A 20,144-nucleotide genomic window follows, 5' to 3' on the forward strand; every position below is an offset into this window, starting at 1 on the left:
TCCACACCACTATTTAAATGGAATCAGCGTCTGTGGCTGTAAATGATGTTTGATTGCGGTGCTCAGGAGTAGTGTATAGGTGACATTGACCTTGGTACTAAACCCCAGGTATGGGACATGCTGAGCTTGCATTGGGACAAATGGCTATTGTTGTCTTTTTACCTGTAGATTTATTTAGTGCTGGTGTGTACTGCGTCTGAAGTCACAGTGTTTCATATCAGCTCCTGTGGGATGGAAATAGATGACGTGTAACCCCTGATTGTTCTGTGTGTGAGTGAGTGAGAGAGAGAGAGAGAGAGAGAGAGAGAGAGAGAGAGCACATTTCCTGCATGCCTCCCTGGTGCCCATTCCCTCCGTCTTGTCCTTCCTCCCTCTTCAGGCTTTGGCGTGTGCCTTCCTCCCTCTCGCTCGCCCTCCCACTCCTGCTCTCTCCCCTCTCTACCTCTGCCACTCTCATTCAGAAGGGATCTTCCACAACAGCTACAACCTAATGTGAGACTCACTTCTCCTCATCCTTTCTTTCACCGATGCTCTCTTTTTCTTTTTACCTTTCCTCTTCAAAATCAATTTTCTTGATTTCACAGCTCCCATTCAGAGTATTTGGTCCTTCCACGGGAGCACACCTCAGAAAGGCAAATGAAAGAAAACTTTTCACTCCAACTTATGCACCTTGTCCTTGTTTTGCCGTTGCTTGACGAACTGATGATGTAAAACACTTAAATTGTTGTGGATGACTGGTGTGGGCAGGCTCCAGCTGCAGTGATTTTTTTAAATTTTTTTTATTCTTTGCGTTCAACCTGCGCATTGCACCTCGGTTGGAACCGCGGGGAGTTTTATGGAGTGTGAAATTTGTGCACCAAGTGCGAAGTTTGGAGGAGCAAAGTGAGACAAAGCATGGCTGATGGCAAAGCAGCTGAAGAGTGCTGAACGTTTGGGAACATGGAGATGGCACAAGGTAAGAGCTCCTGAATTCTAATACATCGTTATTCATTTTGAATGCAATCAATGTGCATAGGGATTGGAGGTATTCATTAAAATCAGTCATCTTTGGCTTAACACATGCCAAGAGTTCTTTTACCTACATAGGTTGCACTATGACATTCTGTGAACACTCTTCTAAACTTTCTTATGCTTGCTTTGTCCTAAACTCTAAAACTGAACATGTTGTATCTGGAAAGGTAGATGATATCCAACTAAATCTATAGTTTATAATCATCTGTGCTGAGAACTAACCTGTAAAGAGGAAAACACCATTATATTTCACTTTGTTCCAAGGACCTTAAGTTCATATAATGGGTTTTTCTGAAATATTTTTGGTATGGTACATTAATCACATCAAACCCCATTGTTGACATAATTAAAAATAGAAAGTGTGTGGAGGTATGTTAAACGTAGCCATAGCCCCCGGGGCTATAGATACATTTCCGGAGCTTTTCTACATAAGCACAATGTGCCGGTGTCACCACCGTGCCAGGATAGTTGAGTGGTCTAAGGCGCCGCACTCACCGCTAATGTGGGTTTGAATCCCACATTTGAGAATTTTTTTTTCTTTCATTTTAACATATTTAACACGGCAAGATCCACCTTTAAAAATACATTTCCGACAAAAATAGAGCTAGGGTTAGGGATAGAGGTACAATAGGGTTTATTGTTTATGGGACTCAATGAAACCCCTTGAACAGTCCTCGGACCATTCAGTTTGGAATAGGGAATCAAACGCAAGGCACGGGCCAATGTTTGTCGTCCGCATTCCACCGAACCGTGCACATTCATAGAGTTAGGGTTAGGGATAGAGTTACAGTTAGGGTTGGGGTTAGGGCTAAATTAAAAGGGTTAGCGGGGTAGCTAAAAATAATAATGAGCTAAAAAGCAAATGACGGAACTTTAAGTCATGTGGTGCACCTATCACGTGACCTAAACTGGCCAATAAGGGGCGCTGCGTATCCATAGAGTGGCATACGAATAAGTTTCATGTACCCGTACCACGGCCTTAAAAATATTCAAATAGATACAGTGCCTTGCGATAGTATTCAGCCCCCTTGAACTTTTCGACCTTTTGCCACATTTCAGGCTTCAAACTTAAAGATAGAAAACTGTAATTTTTTGTGAAGAATCAACAACAAGTGGGACACAATCATGAAGTGAAACGAAATTTATTGGATATTTCAAACATTTTTAACAAATAAAAAACTGAAAAATTGGGCGTGCAAAATTATTCAGCCCCCTCAAGTTAATACTTTGTACCGCCACCTTTTGCTGCGATAACTGCTGTAAGTCGCTTGGGGTATGTCTCTATCAGTTTTGCACATTGAGAGACTGTAATATTTGCCCATTCCTCCTTGCAAAACAGCTTGAGCTCAGTGACGTTGGATGGACAGCGTTTGTGAACAGCAGTTTTCAGTTGTTTCCACAGATTCTGGATTGGATTCAGGTCTGGACTTTGACTTGGCCATTCTAACACCTGGATATGTTTATTTGTGAACCACTCCATTGTAGATTTTGCTTTATGTTTTGGATCATTGTCTTGTTGGAAGACAAATCTCCGTCCCAGTATCAGCTCTTTTGCAGACTCCATCAGGTTTTCTTCCAGAATGGTCCTGTATTTGGCTCCATCCATCTTCCGATCACTTTTAACCATCTTCCCTGTCCCTGCTGAAGAAAAGCAGGCCCAAACCATGATGCTGCCACCACCATGTTTGACAGTGGGGATGGTGTGTTCAGGGTGATGAGCTGTGTTGTGTTTACGCCAAACATAACGTTTTGCATTGTTGCCAAAAAGTTCTATTTTGGTTTCGTCCGACCAGAGCACCTTCTTCCACATGTTTGGTGTGTCTCCCAGGTGGCTTGTGGCAAACTTTAAACGACACCTTTTATGGATATCTTTAAGAAATGGCTTTCTTCTTGCCACTCTTCCATAAAGGCCAGAGTTGTGCAGTATACGACTGATTGTTGTCCTGTGGACAGAGTCTCCCACCTCAGCTGTACATTTCTGCAGTTCATCCAGAGTGATCATGGGCCTCTTGGCAGCATCTCTGATCAGTTTTCTCCTTGTATGAGCTGAAAGTTTAGAGGGACAGCTGGGTCTTTGTAGATTTGCAGTGGTCTGATACTCCTTCCATTTCAATATTATTGCTTGCACAGTGCTCCTTGGGATGTTTAAAGCATTAGAAATATTTTTGTACCCAAATCCGGCTTTAAACTTCTCGACAACAGTATCTCGGACCTGCCTGGTGTGTTCCTTGGTCTTCATGATGCTCTCTGCGCTTTAAACTGACCTCTGAGACTATCACAGAGCAGGTGCATTTATACAGAGACTTGATTACACACAAATGGATTCTGTTCATCATCATTAGTCATTTAGGTCAACATTGGATCATTCAGAGATCCTCACTGAACTTTTGGAGAGAGTTTGCTGCACTGAAAGTAAAGGGGCTGAATAATTTTGCACGCCCAATTTTTCAGTTTTTTATTTGTTAAAGATTTTTGAAATATCCAATAAATTTCGTTTCACTTCATGATTGTGTCCCACTTGTTGTTGATTCTTCACAGAAAATTACAGTTTTATATCTTTATGTTTGAAGGCTGAAATGTGGCAAAAGGTCGAAAAGTTCAAGGGGGCCGAATACTTTCGCAAGGCACTGTATATAGGCTAAGCTATAGCTTGATATGAATTTCTCGTGAAAAGTTTGGTTTCATTTCATTAAGCAAAGGTTTTGGATAAGATACTGATTCTCCTTCTTTTCATTTTTTGAATGCCCTGTATAAATGATTTATTGCGGCACAATGCATTTGGGACAAACTTGTATGAGCTCACAAATATACATATCACGGTACTGTATACATTTCAGAATAAAAGTTAATTGACTTGGAACCAATCTAAGATGCTTTCTCTGAGCCACGTTCAGGATCGCATTAGTGGAATGAGATTTTCTTCTTTTGAAAACTAGCGTGTCGGTCATGGTTCTACTTCTGCTTCCATGCCAGCAAGCTCAAGTACTTTGGAGAGCGAGGTACAGTTTTTGCCAATGACGAAAGATGAAGCCTGAAAGGAGGCTTTGCATGGATAGCTGTCTCATTAAACCAGTTTCAGATTGACTCCTCAAAAAAGAATGCTGGTAACCATAGGATTGAATGCTATAAATATTCACATTTGTTTCATACAACACTGCTTTTCTCTCTATACTCAATACCTGAAACATGTGTCTAAAGCTTACGTACTCTGTTCATGGACAAAACACTGACTTAGAATACAGGTTCACAAGTTTTAAACAGAAACAGTCGGTTAAAAACTGGGTTTTATTGATTCAAAAACATATTTTACAACCATTGGAATTTCAGCCTCACCAACCTTAAGATAAAAGATAAACAGTACTTTCCAGTCACACAATAGCAAAGGTGAAAGTAACTGATTACAAGTACTCACGTTACTGTAATTCAGTTGTTTTATGGGTATATTTATAAATAAGTAATTTTACTTGTACTTTAGTACATTTTAAATGAAGTAAAGTATTTTGTTACATTTCTACACCCAACCATTACTGAGTAAATTATATATTTTTTTGCTTACAAAAAGTGAAATGACCAGACAACAATCAAATGCATCACATCATAGCCGACCAATCAGAATAAACATAACGCATGGCACCAAAACAGCATTGAATTCCGGTTATTGAAACACTTTCTTGAGTTCAGGTTGTTACGTTACGTTGTTACCCACATGGCACATTCAGTTATTTTCTCAGTTTTAGAGTTCATAAATGTAGCTATACTTAGAGCCTGAGAATGTTCTTATTTTGAATTGAATTCATTGGTGTTATTTTAGTTTAAAAAAGAACTGTACATTTTGATAAACCTTTTATTTTATACAGATGCCTTAAAATAAGCTTCAATTGTGCAAGATTTGGTCTCTTCCTTTATAAGTTTATATATGAGATGTTTACTGTATGCAAGGGAACCGTGGCAACGATTTATTACCGAAAAATAAACGGGGGTGGGTGGGGGGATGGGTAAAGTAACTAGAGTAACTTTTACATTCAGTACCATTTAATTGAGCTACTTTTTACTTGTACTTAAGGAATTCATGTACAGTATGACTTACTTGTACTTATACTAATGGGCGGGGCCAACGGGGTGGCCCAGGTTGGCATGTGCCACCCATAAAATTTGATTGGCCACCCTAAGTGCCACCCTATCCATATACACAAAAGACAAATTAAATTGTAGCTTATACATTGTTTTTTTTGTTGAAACAGTGATAAATCTTGACTAATATATACATGTTTGGCAGAATAAACTATTTTATGCTTTTAAAATAAGTAGTCATATCTTCGCACAGATTTAAACCATTACACTGGGTAGGAACTTTTGTCCTGTAATAAATTTCCAGGGGAAAACAGACCACAGTCACCAGGTGGAAATACAAGTGCGTGAGTAAAGAGTTGTGTTTGTTCTGTTAGTCAAACATTTGTTTGGTATGTAAACTGTTGCAATGAAGAGCTGGCATTTGATCCACACACAGATATGACAACTTATTTTATTGCATTAACTACATATCACATGTATTTTTTTTCTTTAGATGTTTAACAGGTTTTGTTGCTTCAACATATAAAGGTAATGGCCATGTTGCAAATAATTATATCATTTAGGGCAGTGGTTCCCAACCTTTTCACAGTCAGACATTTAACCTGAAGCCATGTACCCCCTACTCCTGCACACTTAAAAAACCTAATAATGTAATGTTATATACAATGTAGCAGTACAGTGAAAGTTGTATCTGAAATGTACCTATACTGTTGAGGAATAATATATAACTAGAATATTTGCATTTCCTGAAGAAAAAGCAAGTGAGGATGAAGGCGGTGGCCCACGTCATTGAACACTGCATTAGCATTAACGTAGCATTACCGTTAGCATTAGCTAGCATTAACCTGCCATTAGCATTAGCTAGCATTAAATAACATTAGCATTAACCAATCATTGGCATTTGCTAGCATTAACATTGGCCTAGCATTAACATTAGCATTAGCTAGCATTAACATTAACATCAAAATAGCATTAGCTAGCATTAACATTAACATCAAAATAGCATTAGCTAGCATTAATATTAGCATTAGCTAGCATTAATATCAGCATTAGCATCAACATAGCATTAGCCTGATATTGGTATTAGCTACCATTATCTTAGCATTAACATCAACATAGCATTACCTAGCATTACCATTAGAAATAGCTAGCATTAGCATATACATAGCATTAACCTGATATTGGTATTAGCTACCATTAATTCAGCATTAGCATAAACATAGCATTAACCTGATATTGGTATTAGCTACATTTAACTCAGCATTAGCATCAACATAGCATTAACCTGATATTGGTATTAGCTACATTTAACTCAGCATTAGCATCAGCATAGCATTAGTGTAGCATTTGCATTAGCTTAATATTAGCATTAAGACTAGTACCCCATGACAATTTGCGTGCACCACTTTGGGAACCTAGGATTTTGGGTAAACAGTATTAATAACTGGAATTTTAAGTGGTTGTTTTATTATTTGAAATTTTGGGTGCCACCTTTATCCGAGTCAGTATCCCTGCGGTGCCCCCCTAACCAAAATGTTCTAGACCCGCCCCTGTAAGTTGTACTTGAGTACAGTTTGAATGAAGTAACAGTACTTGTTCTTGAGTAAAGTATATCAGTGTTCTTTACACCTTTACACAATAGTCAGGTTATCATGCATACACTCAATACATTTTGTTCTCTTCTTTTAGAAATGACGACGGTGACCATGGAGCCTATGGGAGTTCTGGTGGAAAGGGCCAATGCCACTGACCCACCTGTGAGCTCTCATGAAGACACCGCAGCTACCTTCACCATCGGTACCATCCTCTCCATGATGTGCCTCGTTGGCGTCTCCGGTAACATCTACACCCTGGTGGTCATGTGCCATTCCATGAGGACGGCAGCATCCATGTACATCTACATTATAAACTTAGCCTTGGCCGACCTGCTGTATCTTCTTACCATCCCTTTCGTCGTCTGCACACACTTTCTCAAGGGATGGTACTTTGGAGATGTAGGCTGTCGGATTCTGATCAGCATGGACTTTTTGACCATGCACGCCAGCATCTTCACTTTGACGATCATGAGCTCGGAACGCTACTTTGCAGTCCTTAAGCCACTCGACACGGTCAAGCGGTCCAAAAGTTACAGGAAAGCTATTGCTCTGCTGGTGTGGGCGGCGTCTCTAATTCTCACGTTGCCCATGATTATGAGAATTCAGCTCATGACAGTTGGCAACAAGGCTATGTGTCAGCCCACCTTGTCAGCACACTCCTACAAGGTATACATCACCTTCCTGTTTTGCACCAGCATTATCGCTCCTGGATTAATCATTGGCTATCTCTACATTCAGCTTGCAAGAACTTATTGGGTTTCCCAAACAGAGACTTTCAAACAGACCAAGAAACTACCCAATCAAAAGGTGAGTGAACAAAGATACGAGATAAGGCCTTCATCAAATGTCCTGAAATTAAGATAAAAAGTCAATAGTAAATTAACAAGGTGACTGACCAGTGACCACATGTGCTTCTTTTGATATTACAAACCAAATGAACATGGTCAACAATGTGTTTTAAATGATCTTTTAAGGACCTTTATAGTTTGTTAGAGGTTAACTGTATCGACAATAGAGCTGGGCAATATATCGAGATTCAAGATATATCGAGTTTTCTATTTTGGCGATACAATTAGTCACCAATCGTCCTAATACCAACCGTTTACTTTTTTTTCTAGAGCTTTTAACTTATGGAACAAATTACCTAGGGACCTGAAAAAAAATCTTTAAAATCATATTTTTTACCAATCTTAATGTATATATCATGTATTTTTTTCTTGATGTACCTTTTTACGTAATGTTTCTGTATATTTTTAACTGAATGTCATTAATTTTTCTTTTCCTATATGTACGAGCAGATTACCAACCATCACAGTGGAAGGGATTCAATAACCAAATAAACAAATACGCAATATTGATGTATATACAATATATCCTAACCATGACCTTCCCCTAAACAAGCCACACCACAGAAGTCACTCACACGTGGTGTCCCTTATAAGAAAAAAAAAGCCAAAATTGACACACATTGTGCATCTATTTGTTAATTAATGTGCCTGTGTGGAATTTTGTATCAGCAAGTTTAACCCAGAATTGTCTTTCTGGTAAAACTTCATTTTCATTAAAATAATGATTTATATCATATATCGCCATTTTGAGAAAATTAATTTTGGTCCAGCACTAATTGACATATGACCAATTTCAATGTAGCATGTCTTTTTTGACAGAATACATGCTTTCACCTGATGGCCATAGAGGAGGAGTATAATACATTGCAGTAGATGTTCTTGGCTTATTGATCAGCAACAGAAGTCATGTTTTATTGGGTTACAAACATTCGGATAAGCAAATGAATTATTCTAACGTTCCTGAAGATGTTATTTAGGTAGATAATCAGATTTACTGTCTTTTCCCAGTAGCATCAACACCAGCAAGACATGCAGCTTTGTCACTGAACTTCTTGTGCGTGGTTTCCAAAGCATGACCAATGCAATGAGATCCTGCAGTGGAGCGTCACTATCAGTCTCGCGAGAGTCGAAGTTTCATGATTTGGAATTGTATTTATTCAAGCTGTGCATGGATGGGTTGGGCATAAAAAAAATTAAAAAAACTTTAGCAAAATATCCCTCAAGCTAAAAGTTAAAAGTTTTCACAAAAACTTCAAACCAAGTTCCCCATTGGTGAATAAACAATTGTAGTAAAAATATTTAAAAGGAATCAATCAAAAAAATACAAATATACTTTTGACATCCTCTAAATGAATAGTATAAAAACATTCAACTTGGCTACAATGTATTCTAGTGTTACTGCTGTGTTAGTCCTCTGTGGGGTCTGTGCCCAACACTTACCACCTTCACTTGACTTTAAACAAAGCACTTCATGACAAATCAAACCAGAATAAACATGTTATCATTCCAAACACAATCTACAAGCTTGAATTGGACACGCTTAAAGGTCTAGTATGACGCTATTTTTCACCCATCTCCATTTGTTCCAAGAACCCCAACAACATAGTATTTAAGGCTTATTTTCCCAAACCTGCCTGTTTTCTGGAGTTTACCTCAGCGTTTACTTCAGCATGTGTGTTTATCGCAGCGACAGCAGCAGTAAATCATTGACAGTGTTCCTTCTCCTCCTCACCTCACAGGAATAGTCCATTTTAGAAGATAGTTCATTATTTTGTCCGACTGCTGCGTCGCATTGGGTCACAAACACGACATCATCCCATAAAGGCAATACGAGGCTGTGTAACGGCTACTAAAAATGGAACTGATTGTCCCCGCTCGCTTTGCGCTGCAGGGAAGTAAACTCTCAACCATCAGCTGAGTCAGCTGTTTCAAACACTCACATGAGCTGCTACGTCGCTTTTTTGTCATCCTCACCTCTTCTAACCACAGAAATAGACCATTTAAAACAATAGTCCATTGTTATGTCCAACCGCTGCCTCACATTGGATCACAAACACGTCAGATCATCCCATAAATGCCATACCAGGTGGTATAACGGCTACTAAAAATGGAACTGATTGTGAGCGCTCTTTGGTTTATCTATATACTGGATTATGTATATACTGTACTGAACGTGAAGACATTAACTGTAATATCAACCTGCCGTTGCTATGTTAGTGTTACCTGTGAGGTAGTTTGAGAGGGAGGAGCTCACATTCTTATGTCTGGTAAGAGGAGTCAGGATTGTCAGGAGGAGGAGTTTCTGCATTGTGACATCACAACATAAGAAAAATCCAACTCACCCATTTGGAGCTGACTTTTTACTAAATGTGAAATAACAAGGGAGGGAGGAAACAGAACCTTTTCCACTTTGGCCCTCTGAATGAGGCTAAAGGAATGTATATAACTCTGGGAAAACCATTATAAAGTGAATTTTTCATAATAATTTGTCTTCTTTTCCTTCATTCACAAACTTGAGAAAAGAAAGTCAGGTATTTTTGTGCTGGCATAACTGTGACCGCCTGTGTTTGAGTGGCAACCCAGGGTCAGGTGACAATATACGTTATGAAAATTTGATGATGATCTTAATAAATCAGTATCAAAAGTAATGAGCTACATTAAGTAAATGTGCTTCACCCTTCGATGGACAAAGTGGACGGATTAAAGAGGTATAAATGACGGTTAATGGAAATTAAATTAGAAGCAAAGTATAATAGCTTGTTGCTTTGCACCTCAGGTTTGGACAAGGTTGTTGACAAGGACGTCAGTTTTTCAAATGAGCTCATGTGTGTCAAAAGTAGGAATTGTTCTCCAACCAATTCTCGATGTTCACAGATATGTAATCGTAAGATTAGTGAAATTTGACTTGCGAGTGTGGATATTATGTTTGATATTTATGCTAGCTGTCCATTAAGTTCGTCCCACAAAGCCATTTTTACCAACTTTACAGTAAAGAAAATCTCCATTGGCACTCCCAGATGTTACTAGAATTCCCTTTGATGACATCATTGCCTAATTTAAAGAATTTATCAAATAATTTATCACTGCGAGGGAGAAAACTTACACAAGCTCAGAGAGAACATGCAAGCCCCATACCGAGAGGACCCAAGTGTCCACCCCAAGGGTACAACCATTGACCTTCTTGCCGTGAGTCGGACGTGCTAACCTAGGGTGACCATACGTCTGGTTTTACTTGGATATGTCCTCAAATAGCGGTGGATTTAATTGAAAAAGCTATATATTGAAGCATATTTTTAATGATTATTTAACTTTCTGTAAGCAATGCGTTTTAATTGGCAATGTTTCTCATATTGTTTCAATGATTGAGAGATTTTAAGGTCTATAAGAGATTTTTATAATGCATAATAAAGGTGATTGACTCGTCACCACTGATTTAACTTTTTTTAAATTTTTGTTTTAAAGAGAGAAATTAATTAATGTCCATAAGGTTTAAAAACAAATGTTTGAACTCTCTCATCTCTTTATTATATTGTATTTTGACATTACATGGTAGAGTCAAATAAACGTTAAGTACTTTGAGGTCGGCTCAAGCGTATTCTTTTATATGGTGACCCTAGTTAAGCACTACGCCACGTTTTGTTTTTTTCTCCCCATGGGTTAAAGCTGCCAAGTGAGCGTTCCTTTTCTTCATGGCTCTGAATTAGGTGATTACTACTGTATGTCCAAACACAGAGTGAGACTAATTTTGTCTATTTTCTCTTTAGCTCACACATTTATTCCATGGTGTATGCCTAGTCTCTGGTTTTTATTTGATATATCGAGTTTCTTGACTTTCAAGATACAGCCAAGGCAAAAGATAACGGTACTGACAGCTCTGATAAGTACCTGTAGGGTTTTTTTTTTTTTTTAACAAAATTTGTTTAATTTTTTTCCAATTTTTTTTTTTGAAATTTTGAAATTTCATTTTTTTTCTAGAAATGTTTATCATTCTTTAAAGAAAATTTTTGTTTTTAACTCCTGTGAGGAAACAAAATAATTACTACTAAATACAAAAAAACCCTCATAATTAAACAAAAATGTATGTTAAAAATAAAGATACAAATAAAAGGTAGATATAAGTTGTAGTGACATGGAATATTCTGACTGCTCCTTTTTAATTATTTATATGTCATATAAATATGTATGAGAACAGCATTAATGTCACCCACTTTCCTCTCAGGGATCAATGATTTACTGAAACTGGGCAGGTTTATTGATTAAGTTTTGATCAACTTAGTTTAAATTAACCTAATTTAAATTATCCTATCTTCTGTAGCTCTGATGAGATGTTGTTAGAATGTAACATTCTAATAACGTTGCTCCAACTGACTTTTATTTTGTAAACCAAAAGTTCCCACTGAAACGGTTGTACTTGAGGTAGCTTGCTGACTGTGAATGTGTACCTACGAGGCACGGACAAAAGGCTGGAATAAAAAGAACTAAAGGACAACACGGACCGAGTTATTCTTAGTTTGCCAGGCATAATAGTTCGAACACAGAGCAGGAGAAGATGATTAAAGCTAAACACATTTTCACAGGGCACCGCTGCACTACACAAAAAAAAGGACGGAGCTTTACAGGCACAGCAAAGTTAAACGGGCACTGGTGGCTCTGCATTTAGGAGTCAGTGATGATTTGCGTTGTTTTTAGATGGTGTTTGTGGTGGTTTAAGATGAGTTTAATGCAACCAGGACAGGAGGGGGGAGGGCGGGGCACCTAATAAGCGGTCCCCGAAAACATTACCCCATTTAAAAAAAACATCCTTGCCCCACGGTGACGCCGTTTCATGCCGATTCTGTCCATTTCCACGTTAAACCGTTTTCATAGGTGATTCCATCCACGATTCCGTTAACGCAGTTTTCATAGGGCCCAATATAAGTCACTGTATTTTTTAGCAACTTTTACAAATCTAACTAAACTTGTCGGTAGTAGCTTTAAACAAAATAAGTCGCTACAGGTGTCTGATAAGTCACTAAATGTAGCAATAAAGTCATTCAGTTGGCAACACTGCACTGTAGTACTGTAGCATAGCAAAACAATTGTTCAACTTTTCATAAAAGCATTAAAATATTGTAACACATTTTCACTTAAGTATTCTGAACAATTCAGGACAGGAAGCCCCTCAAGATTTTGCCTTGGTCACCTTTGGTGGCCATTATCCTTGTGAAGGAGAATGCCAGTAGATAGAATACTAGAACACACAAACTGAGATATCGGCCTAGCTTAGAATGAGCAAATGCAAAATAGCATTGCCTGTAAAAGTGTTGACTTCTTGACCCAGAGACAGTGCACTTGAGCTCGGAGACTCGTATTGTACTAAACTGATGTATGTGTGTACCACGAGTCCTTGTAACATGGTAGTACAAAAATAAACCACTTCTGAGTTTGTCATTATTACAAATATTAGTTCTCTTTTCAAAATACAGCAGGATAAATAATCTATAATGGAATTATTGTTGTGATCAATATATCATTTCACTCATGTTCTCTATGCAACAATGGGTACTTTTGTACTTCAAGGGAGAGCAGCAATTTACAAATCAAATAATTGATTTTTTCATTGAAAATACTGACTCACAACTTTTCAAGGTCAATTACTGAATTGTACACTTTCCTTATATCTAACATTACTACAATGAGGAATAAAAGAGAATATAGCCCTTTTCACGAAAATAGGATAGTGGCCATTTTTTAAAAATGGCCGCCAAAAGTGACCAACTCAAAATCTGGAGGGGTCCCTATCCAACATTTTTGAGGATACACTACTCTACATGTGTACCAATTTTGGTGCTTTTTTGCAAATTTCAACAATTGATCTGAAATATCAGTCTATGCTGCTGCCCTACTGAGACTATTTTCTCTTTGTGGCTTTCTACTCTCTAAGGTGCTCTACCTGATATTCACCATCGTGCTCCTCTTCTGGGCATGCTTCCTACCATTCTGGATCTGGCAACTGCTGTGTCAGTTTCACCCATCTCTGGCTCTGTCCGCCAAAGCCAAGCGAAACATCAACTACCTGACCACATGTCTGACGTACTCCAACAGCTGCATCAACCCGTTCCTCTACACGCTGCTCACCAAGAACTACAAGGAGTACTTACGGAAGCACAAGCGGTCGTGGACGGCGGGGAACTATTTCAACCGGCGGAGTCGTTTTCAGCGCTCGCCACGCAGGTCGCCTTCTGCCAGCAGTCAACAGTGTACTGAGAGCTTCATGCTCACGCACACAGCATCATTACGAGTGCACAACAACAGTTTGTGAGGTAGGAAATGCAATTTGCCAGTAAGTGCTACTAAGTTCATAACTTCTTTAAGCAGGACTAATCTCACTTCTCATGTTGTGTTGACATTTCCACTCAGTGGACTCAGTGGGTGCTGTACACTCTCTGGCTTTGTGGGAGGGTTTTTATCACCGGAAAGCTTGGATCTGATGTGTTATGTGACAGCAGATGGCATTTATTGTAGTCCTTTGAAAACATGTTCCTATCCATGCGTAAGCAGAGTATTCAGTGCAAACATTTGGGATTATGTGAGGATTCAGAAGGGCTGGTTAGGTGGGTTTAGCGCCAATGAATATTCATTTGTATGTGATTAAAAGAATGCCTTTGAGTTAGATTCAAATAGAGAAAGTTGACACATGCATTGGGTCAAGGATTTAACAAGCTGAGTTTCTGTCTGTCTCGATATGGTCTTGTTTACCCCTTGAGTTCTGTCCATATTTGGTAAACAGTTTTTAAGCCAATTAGCAGCAGCAACCTGGTGTACCATGGGTAAACCATAGAAAATATAACTTTTCTATGCAGTACATTGGTTTTCCACTTTTGCTGCACAGCAAGAAGATCCTGAGTGCGAGGATAGCTTTTTTTATATGTGGAGTTTGATGGTTCTCCCATTGCGTGATTGCAGTTTTTACTCTGCTTCAGCTTCCTCCCACAGTCTAAATGATGTAAAAGTTGTCAGTAAGTGTGAATCTTATGTCTAACTCCATGTAAAAAACACATTAAACAACAATAGACATTTTTTTAAATGTTTAATTCTAAGAGTAAGTGTTATGTTGCCTTCTCAAAAGCAGCGACAGCGACGAAAATTGAGTTATAACCCAAGAAGCCATGTGACCCAACCACCTCAGTGTTATTTTCTGATCAATAAAACCCTAAAAAAGGGGTCGTTAATAAGAAAGGTTTGTCATGTGCAAGTCTGGAGTATGTTTGCATCACATTTAGCAATTTCTAAAAGCTTTCAGCCAGTAAAACATGCTTTTAATTCGTTTTTAGAAGTACTGGCTATCCATATATTTTGTCCTTGTAATTTTATCACCCCATTAATCATTATCCCTCTTTTTGTTACCCTCCCAAACTCGCTTTCCCTTGTATTTCTCCTAATGAAGTCTGGTTTACTATTGCCTAGGGCAGGGTGGTGGCAGTTACAATTGACCAAAATAATATGCATGAACATGCATGTGTGTCGCAAAAAGTTTCCACTTCTCATAGTGTTAATCTTTGTCGACATATGCAAACATGGTGAAAATATACAACAAATATGTCATTAAATGAGCAAGAAAAACTAAAATCCTGATCACGATGATTATTTGCTTTTACCACCCGTTTCTTTTAAAAGTTTTTCAACTTTTGGACACAATAATGAGTCCCACAGGCAACGTTGATTGATTGCATAGACAACTGTGTCCTCTAAAATGCCAATACGTTCAAACTAAACAACCACTTTAATTAATCTGAGAAAGATCAATGCTCACTATATCACAAATTCCTCGAGAGAGCTTTATTTGATCGAGCTTGATCAACTGACTTGTTCCTTTTGAGACCAATAACACGTTGACCAATAATTTTAAATGTTTAACATTATAAAGTAACACTTCTTACCATAAAATAATATTTATTGTATCATATTGCGTTCCAGTCTACCTGAATTGAAAGGTCTTAAGATTTTGTCATGCTCACATACAGAGGCATTGTGTCAAGTTCGTACACACAAAGATTGCAAGTATGCCACTGTATGTACTATAGTTTCTTCCAGGGACTCACCAGGGCATAGTATTGGGTCTCATTGAGTTAGAAAGCAAAACTCTGCAGGCATTTGTCAAAGCTTTTTACCCAGGGCAAGCTAGGACTAGACCCTAGGTTTAAAATGGGGTATAGGAAATTGTCATAGGGGGAACATGAATGAAAAATAAAAATCGGAAACTAGAATATAAGTCGACCAGCAGTCAGGAGCCTCCATGCATTGCCACAAATTACACATTAGCCGATGTAAGACTACCCATGGTGACGGAGGAACACTCTCATCAAAAAAGGCGCAAATATGACTTTACTGATTTATATTCCTTATTGATAATTATTCTTTTTCTTGTTCTTCTTCTTCTTCTTCAGTGGTTCCATTTTAATATCACACATTTCTAGAATTCGCTTTTGATAATGTTTGTTGTTGGATTAGTGCATAGTGCAGCTCAGATATTTTTATACTGCATTTTATTTGAACTAGATTCATATTTAAGAAAATGAAAGTAAAGAATACAGTTATTTATACATGTTTGGTATTGTGTTATAATTTGTAAAAAAAAAAAAATAGACAATTGTAAAAATACAATTTTAATCAATATTTTCTTTATTATTATAAATTACTAGACATTTCAGGGAACCTCATTTGAATTCCAGGTGTCCCCAAGGTTGGAAAAACACAGCATGACATTTTTAAGTTTTTAAGTGTGCAGCGGTAGGGGGTACAGGGCTTCAGGTTTAATGTCTGAAGTGAAAAGTTTGGGAACCACTGGACTTAGACTAATACTGATACCAATGACACTTGTGATGGTGAACTCTCTGAAGCTCCTGGTCATGCAGAGACTGGCATGTGGGGTCCTGGAAGAGAATCTTTTTATGTTTGCAAGGCCTGCAGCGTTGACACATTTCCAGCATTAGAGAATTTTCTAAAAGCTGTGAAGGAAAATGTCCCTCGGCCCTCAGAACAAGAAGACTCTATAAGCAAGTGGCTACAATCTGCATCTGACAGGAGCAGAGATGGACCAACTGGCATACGGCTTTGGTCTTGACATCTGAGTCCACAGTGAGTACTGTGTCAGCTTCCAGAAAAGAGAAGACACGAAAAGTGAACGCATACGGTGTCTGGAAACCGAGGACTGGAAAGCCGTCAAATTCTATGTGTACAACCACATCAAAGCATTAAAGCAGAACTAAGTAACTTGCGCTTAGCGCTCCCCTTAAAGGTCCCTTTGGTTATGTCACTGTCGTAAAAACTCCACACCCCTCGCCGCCTGCCCCACCCCACAGCTACATGCACCTTTGCTCTCCCAAGACGGCAGCAAGGGTGCTTTCACACATTTAGTCCCATGTGACCGTGTGAACAGTATGAGGAAGAGAGACAAGTAAAATAAATACATAATGTGGGAGTTATACGGAAGGGAGTGTGGAAATGTAAATAATAATGCATCAGTTTTATATAGCGCTTTATCATAGACACTCAAAGTGGCTTTACAGAATTAAGGCATTATTCTTTCACTCCACACTTAGTGGTGGTAAACTACTATTGTAGCCACAGCTGCCCTGGGGCAGACTGATGGAAGCGAGGCTGCCATAGTGCGCCATCGGCCCCTCCGACCACCACCAACACTCACTCACACACTACATTCATACTAGGCAATGTAGGTGAAGTGCCTTGCCCAAGGGCACAATGACAGATACCACTGTGGCACCTGGAATTCTCAGTGGTCTCCCATCCAACTACTAACCAGGCCCAGACCTGCTTAGCTTCCGAGATCTAACGGGATCGGGCAATGACAGGCTGGTATGGCGACAATGTGTTTGTTTGTGTGCTGACAAAAGCGGCTCTGAAAATGGATGGATGGATATGTGTGTGTGCTGCCTGACCATACCTGTCAAGTATCCCGTTTTGGCCAGGAAACTCCCGTATTTTACCCCTTTTTCCCACCATCGTCCTGTATTATATTGTCCCGTAAATATCCCGTATTTTAATGTATTGATAATTAAAAGATGCCTTACTAAACTGAACGCCGTCACTAGCCTTGCGAGAACTACCACCTAAAATGGCCTGAGTGACAGTCCTTGCGAGATTAGTGCCGACAGCGGCAACAAACCCGGAAACAACTCAGAAGATAGATGGATGAATGAAAACGTTGTGACAACCTGCAAAATGACTTTGCAGCCTCAGTCACTTATTTTTCTCATTTTTTCCCACACCACCGGTTCACTCCCCTGTTCAGCCTCTTACTCTGACCTCACACTAACGCCCATCTCTGTCTCCTCGCCTATTCGCTTATCCCCGGTTCCTCCGCTGGGCATACCTCCTGCCTGCGGTAGTTAAATGGCATACCTCAGCGAGCCGTGGAGGAGCAGCATCGGTTTCTGGGTCGGAGCGGAGCGTGTCCGTGGAGACTGCATACCGGATTGTTCGAGGCCCTCACAAATTGTGTCCTTACTGGAGGAAGTCCATCCACTCACGGTGCCAGTCATTGCCGCAAATAGTTTTTAGAGCTGGAAACAGTCAGCCGCAGACCCAGACATTACCGCTTCCTGGTAGCTGCAAAGCGTCGGTGACGTCAGACGCACACCGCACGTACACGTCTGACCAGACACTGGACTGTCCGTGAGTTTCTTTTGTTTTGTGTTTCCTTTATTTCATATATTATTATTTACTGCTGTTATGATATTGAAGGAAGTATGTTAAAATAATATTGAATATGTTTATTCTAGCCTGCTTTGTGCAGTCAACTCACACTTCCGCCTGCCGTCTGTGTGACGTCATTGACTTTTTTTTCAGTACGTAAAAACGTTATGTTTAAGATTTTTATATCTCATGTTGAAAGAAAGAATATGATTTCAAACACAGTTCTGTTTATTTAGATACGCTGTGGAGCAAGGAAATTGGGGGGAGTGAGAACTTCTGACTCCTCTGGACCTTTGTGGATGTATTTGAGTTGTAGCTGTATGATGTGTGTTGGAGAGCAAAGGACTCACTCACATGTCTGTGTGTATATTTATTTGGTGTGGACAACTTCAATATACTTGTAAAGAATTACATTTCCTGAGTGTGTTGTTTTTTTTCAGTCTATATGTCATATGTAACAGGGTGTATGTCTAGGAGCATATGTCCTAGTGAGGTTTGACATTTTAAAGGAAACTCATCGACTGTACAGACAAAACAAAATTCATACTAATACAAATATCCTATACGTCAGGAGGGAAACCTGGCTGGCACCCATAAAAACAGAACCTAACATTCATAGCAACAATAACCATTCACAAACTGCCAAACCGTCACAATGTTTCGGAGAAATAATCAAAGAAGTCGTGTAAATACGTTGTAAAATCTTCCTAAAGAGCAGCAGAATGTGACACAGTTACAAGTTCTGTTAGATTAATAACTGAGATTTTAACGTCTCCCACAGCAGAAGGAACAACGTACGTCACCATGACAAATCAGCCAATCACAAGCACCACAAATATACACTGCTTTAAAAAGTGTTAAAGGATGTAAAGTCTGCAACAATAAATGTGTCTAATAAGTCATTAGTGAATACCAGAGAACCACATGAGTGAGCATGAAAAATTATAATAAAATATGTAATAAAATAAAATGTAAATGTCCAACTTAAAGACAAGCAATGTGAAATTAACAGTAAATATGCAACGTGTTGACTTGTATATAAACTGTAAGTATATTAAATAAACACGTGCTTCATATACTCATTTATGTTTTCATTTAGGCTGTTTTATAATTTAGGAATTAGAGCTGGGCGATGTATCGAGTTTTCTATTTTGGCGATATAGAAAACTACAGTATTATATCATAACTTCATTTGTATCAAAATACTAGTTTTAGGAGTTACTGCTTTTACTTCTCAGAACACAATGCAAGGCTCAGTTTGATGGATTTCTGAGTGCGTCCTAACCCAGACCTTCCCCATAACAAGCTACACTACAGAACTCACTCACACGTGCTGTCCCTTGCAGGTGAAAAAGCCAAAAGTGGCACATATTGTGCAGCTGTTTGTTAATAAATGAGCCTGTGTAGCATTTTGTTCCAGCAAATTTAACCCAGAACTGTCTTTCTTGGTTGAGGTGGTAGGACTGCTCGTAGCTTAAAATTTCCCTTATTTTCAAATCCAAAACTTGACAGGTATGTGCCTGACGGAGCGCTGGGTTGCGAGTGTGTGCGCATTCCTGTTGCTGTGACGACAGTGTGTTTGTATTGGGCTGCCATTAAAGCAGTACGTCTTGACACCAGGTCGGACGCAGGAAAGTTGCAAGTGCTGTTTTCTGGACAGCAGGGGGTGATGAAACCCCCCCAATCACTCCATAAACACTTGTATTACCCTCACGGGGACTACGAGAACACTTTGAAAATAAAGTACCAAAACTAAAATGTCTATTTTACTTTTTTTTTTAATTACCTCAACCAATGATCTTGATAGAGTCCCCACAAAAACTTCCACAAGTATCAGTGTGTGTCCTGCTGAGAATCATTAGAAACAGCCTGCTTTGTGTTAATTGACAACTGTCATACTATATAACAATGGGAAAGTCTATAT

General features: G+C 39.0%; 1 protein-coding gene and 1 pseudogene across 3 annotated transcripts in view; one reads left to right on the forward strand and one right to left on the reverse strand.

The window, feature by feature from the left end:
* The first annotated feature begins 380 nt into the window (after nucleotides 1-380).
* uts2r (urotensin 2 receptor) overlaps nucleotides 381-20,144 on the forward strand; it is a 76,961-nt gene continuing 57,197 nt past the window's right edge. The window contains exons 1-4 of one of the 3 annotated variants that reach the window (XM_028476213.1): nucleotides 381-955; nucleotides 6,772-7,343; nucleotides 7,416-7,484; nucleotides 13,449-13,827. In XM_028476213.1, the coding sequence (XP_028332014.1) occupies nucleotides 940-955; nucleotides 6,772-7,343; nucleotides 7,416-7,484; nucleotides 13,449-13,826 (1,035 nt within the window). In that variant the 5' untranslated portion in view covers nucleotides 381-939 and the 3' untranslated portion in view covers nucleotide 13,827. Of the gene's footprint in view, nucleotides 956-6,771; nucleotides 7,485-13,448; nucleotides 13,828-20,144 lie in introns of all 3 variants that reach the window. The other 2 variants (XM_028476211.1, XM_028476212.1) reach the window with 2 other exon arrangements.
* LOC114482057 (uncharacterized) lies at nucleotides 17,277-17,394 on the reverse strand (annotated as a pseudogene).

This window comes from Gouania willdenowi, chromosome 19 (assembly GCF_900634775.1).
Source record: "Gouania willdenowi chromosome 19, fGouWil2.1, whole genome shotgun sequence".
NCBI classification, from domain to species: domain Eukaryota; kingdom Metazoa; phylum Chordata; class Actinopteri; order Blenniiformes; family Gobiesocidae; genus Gouania; species Gouania willdenowi.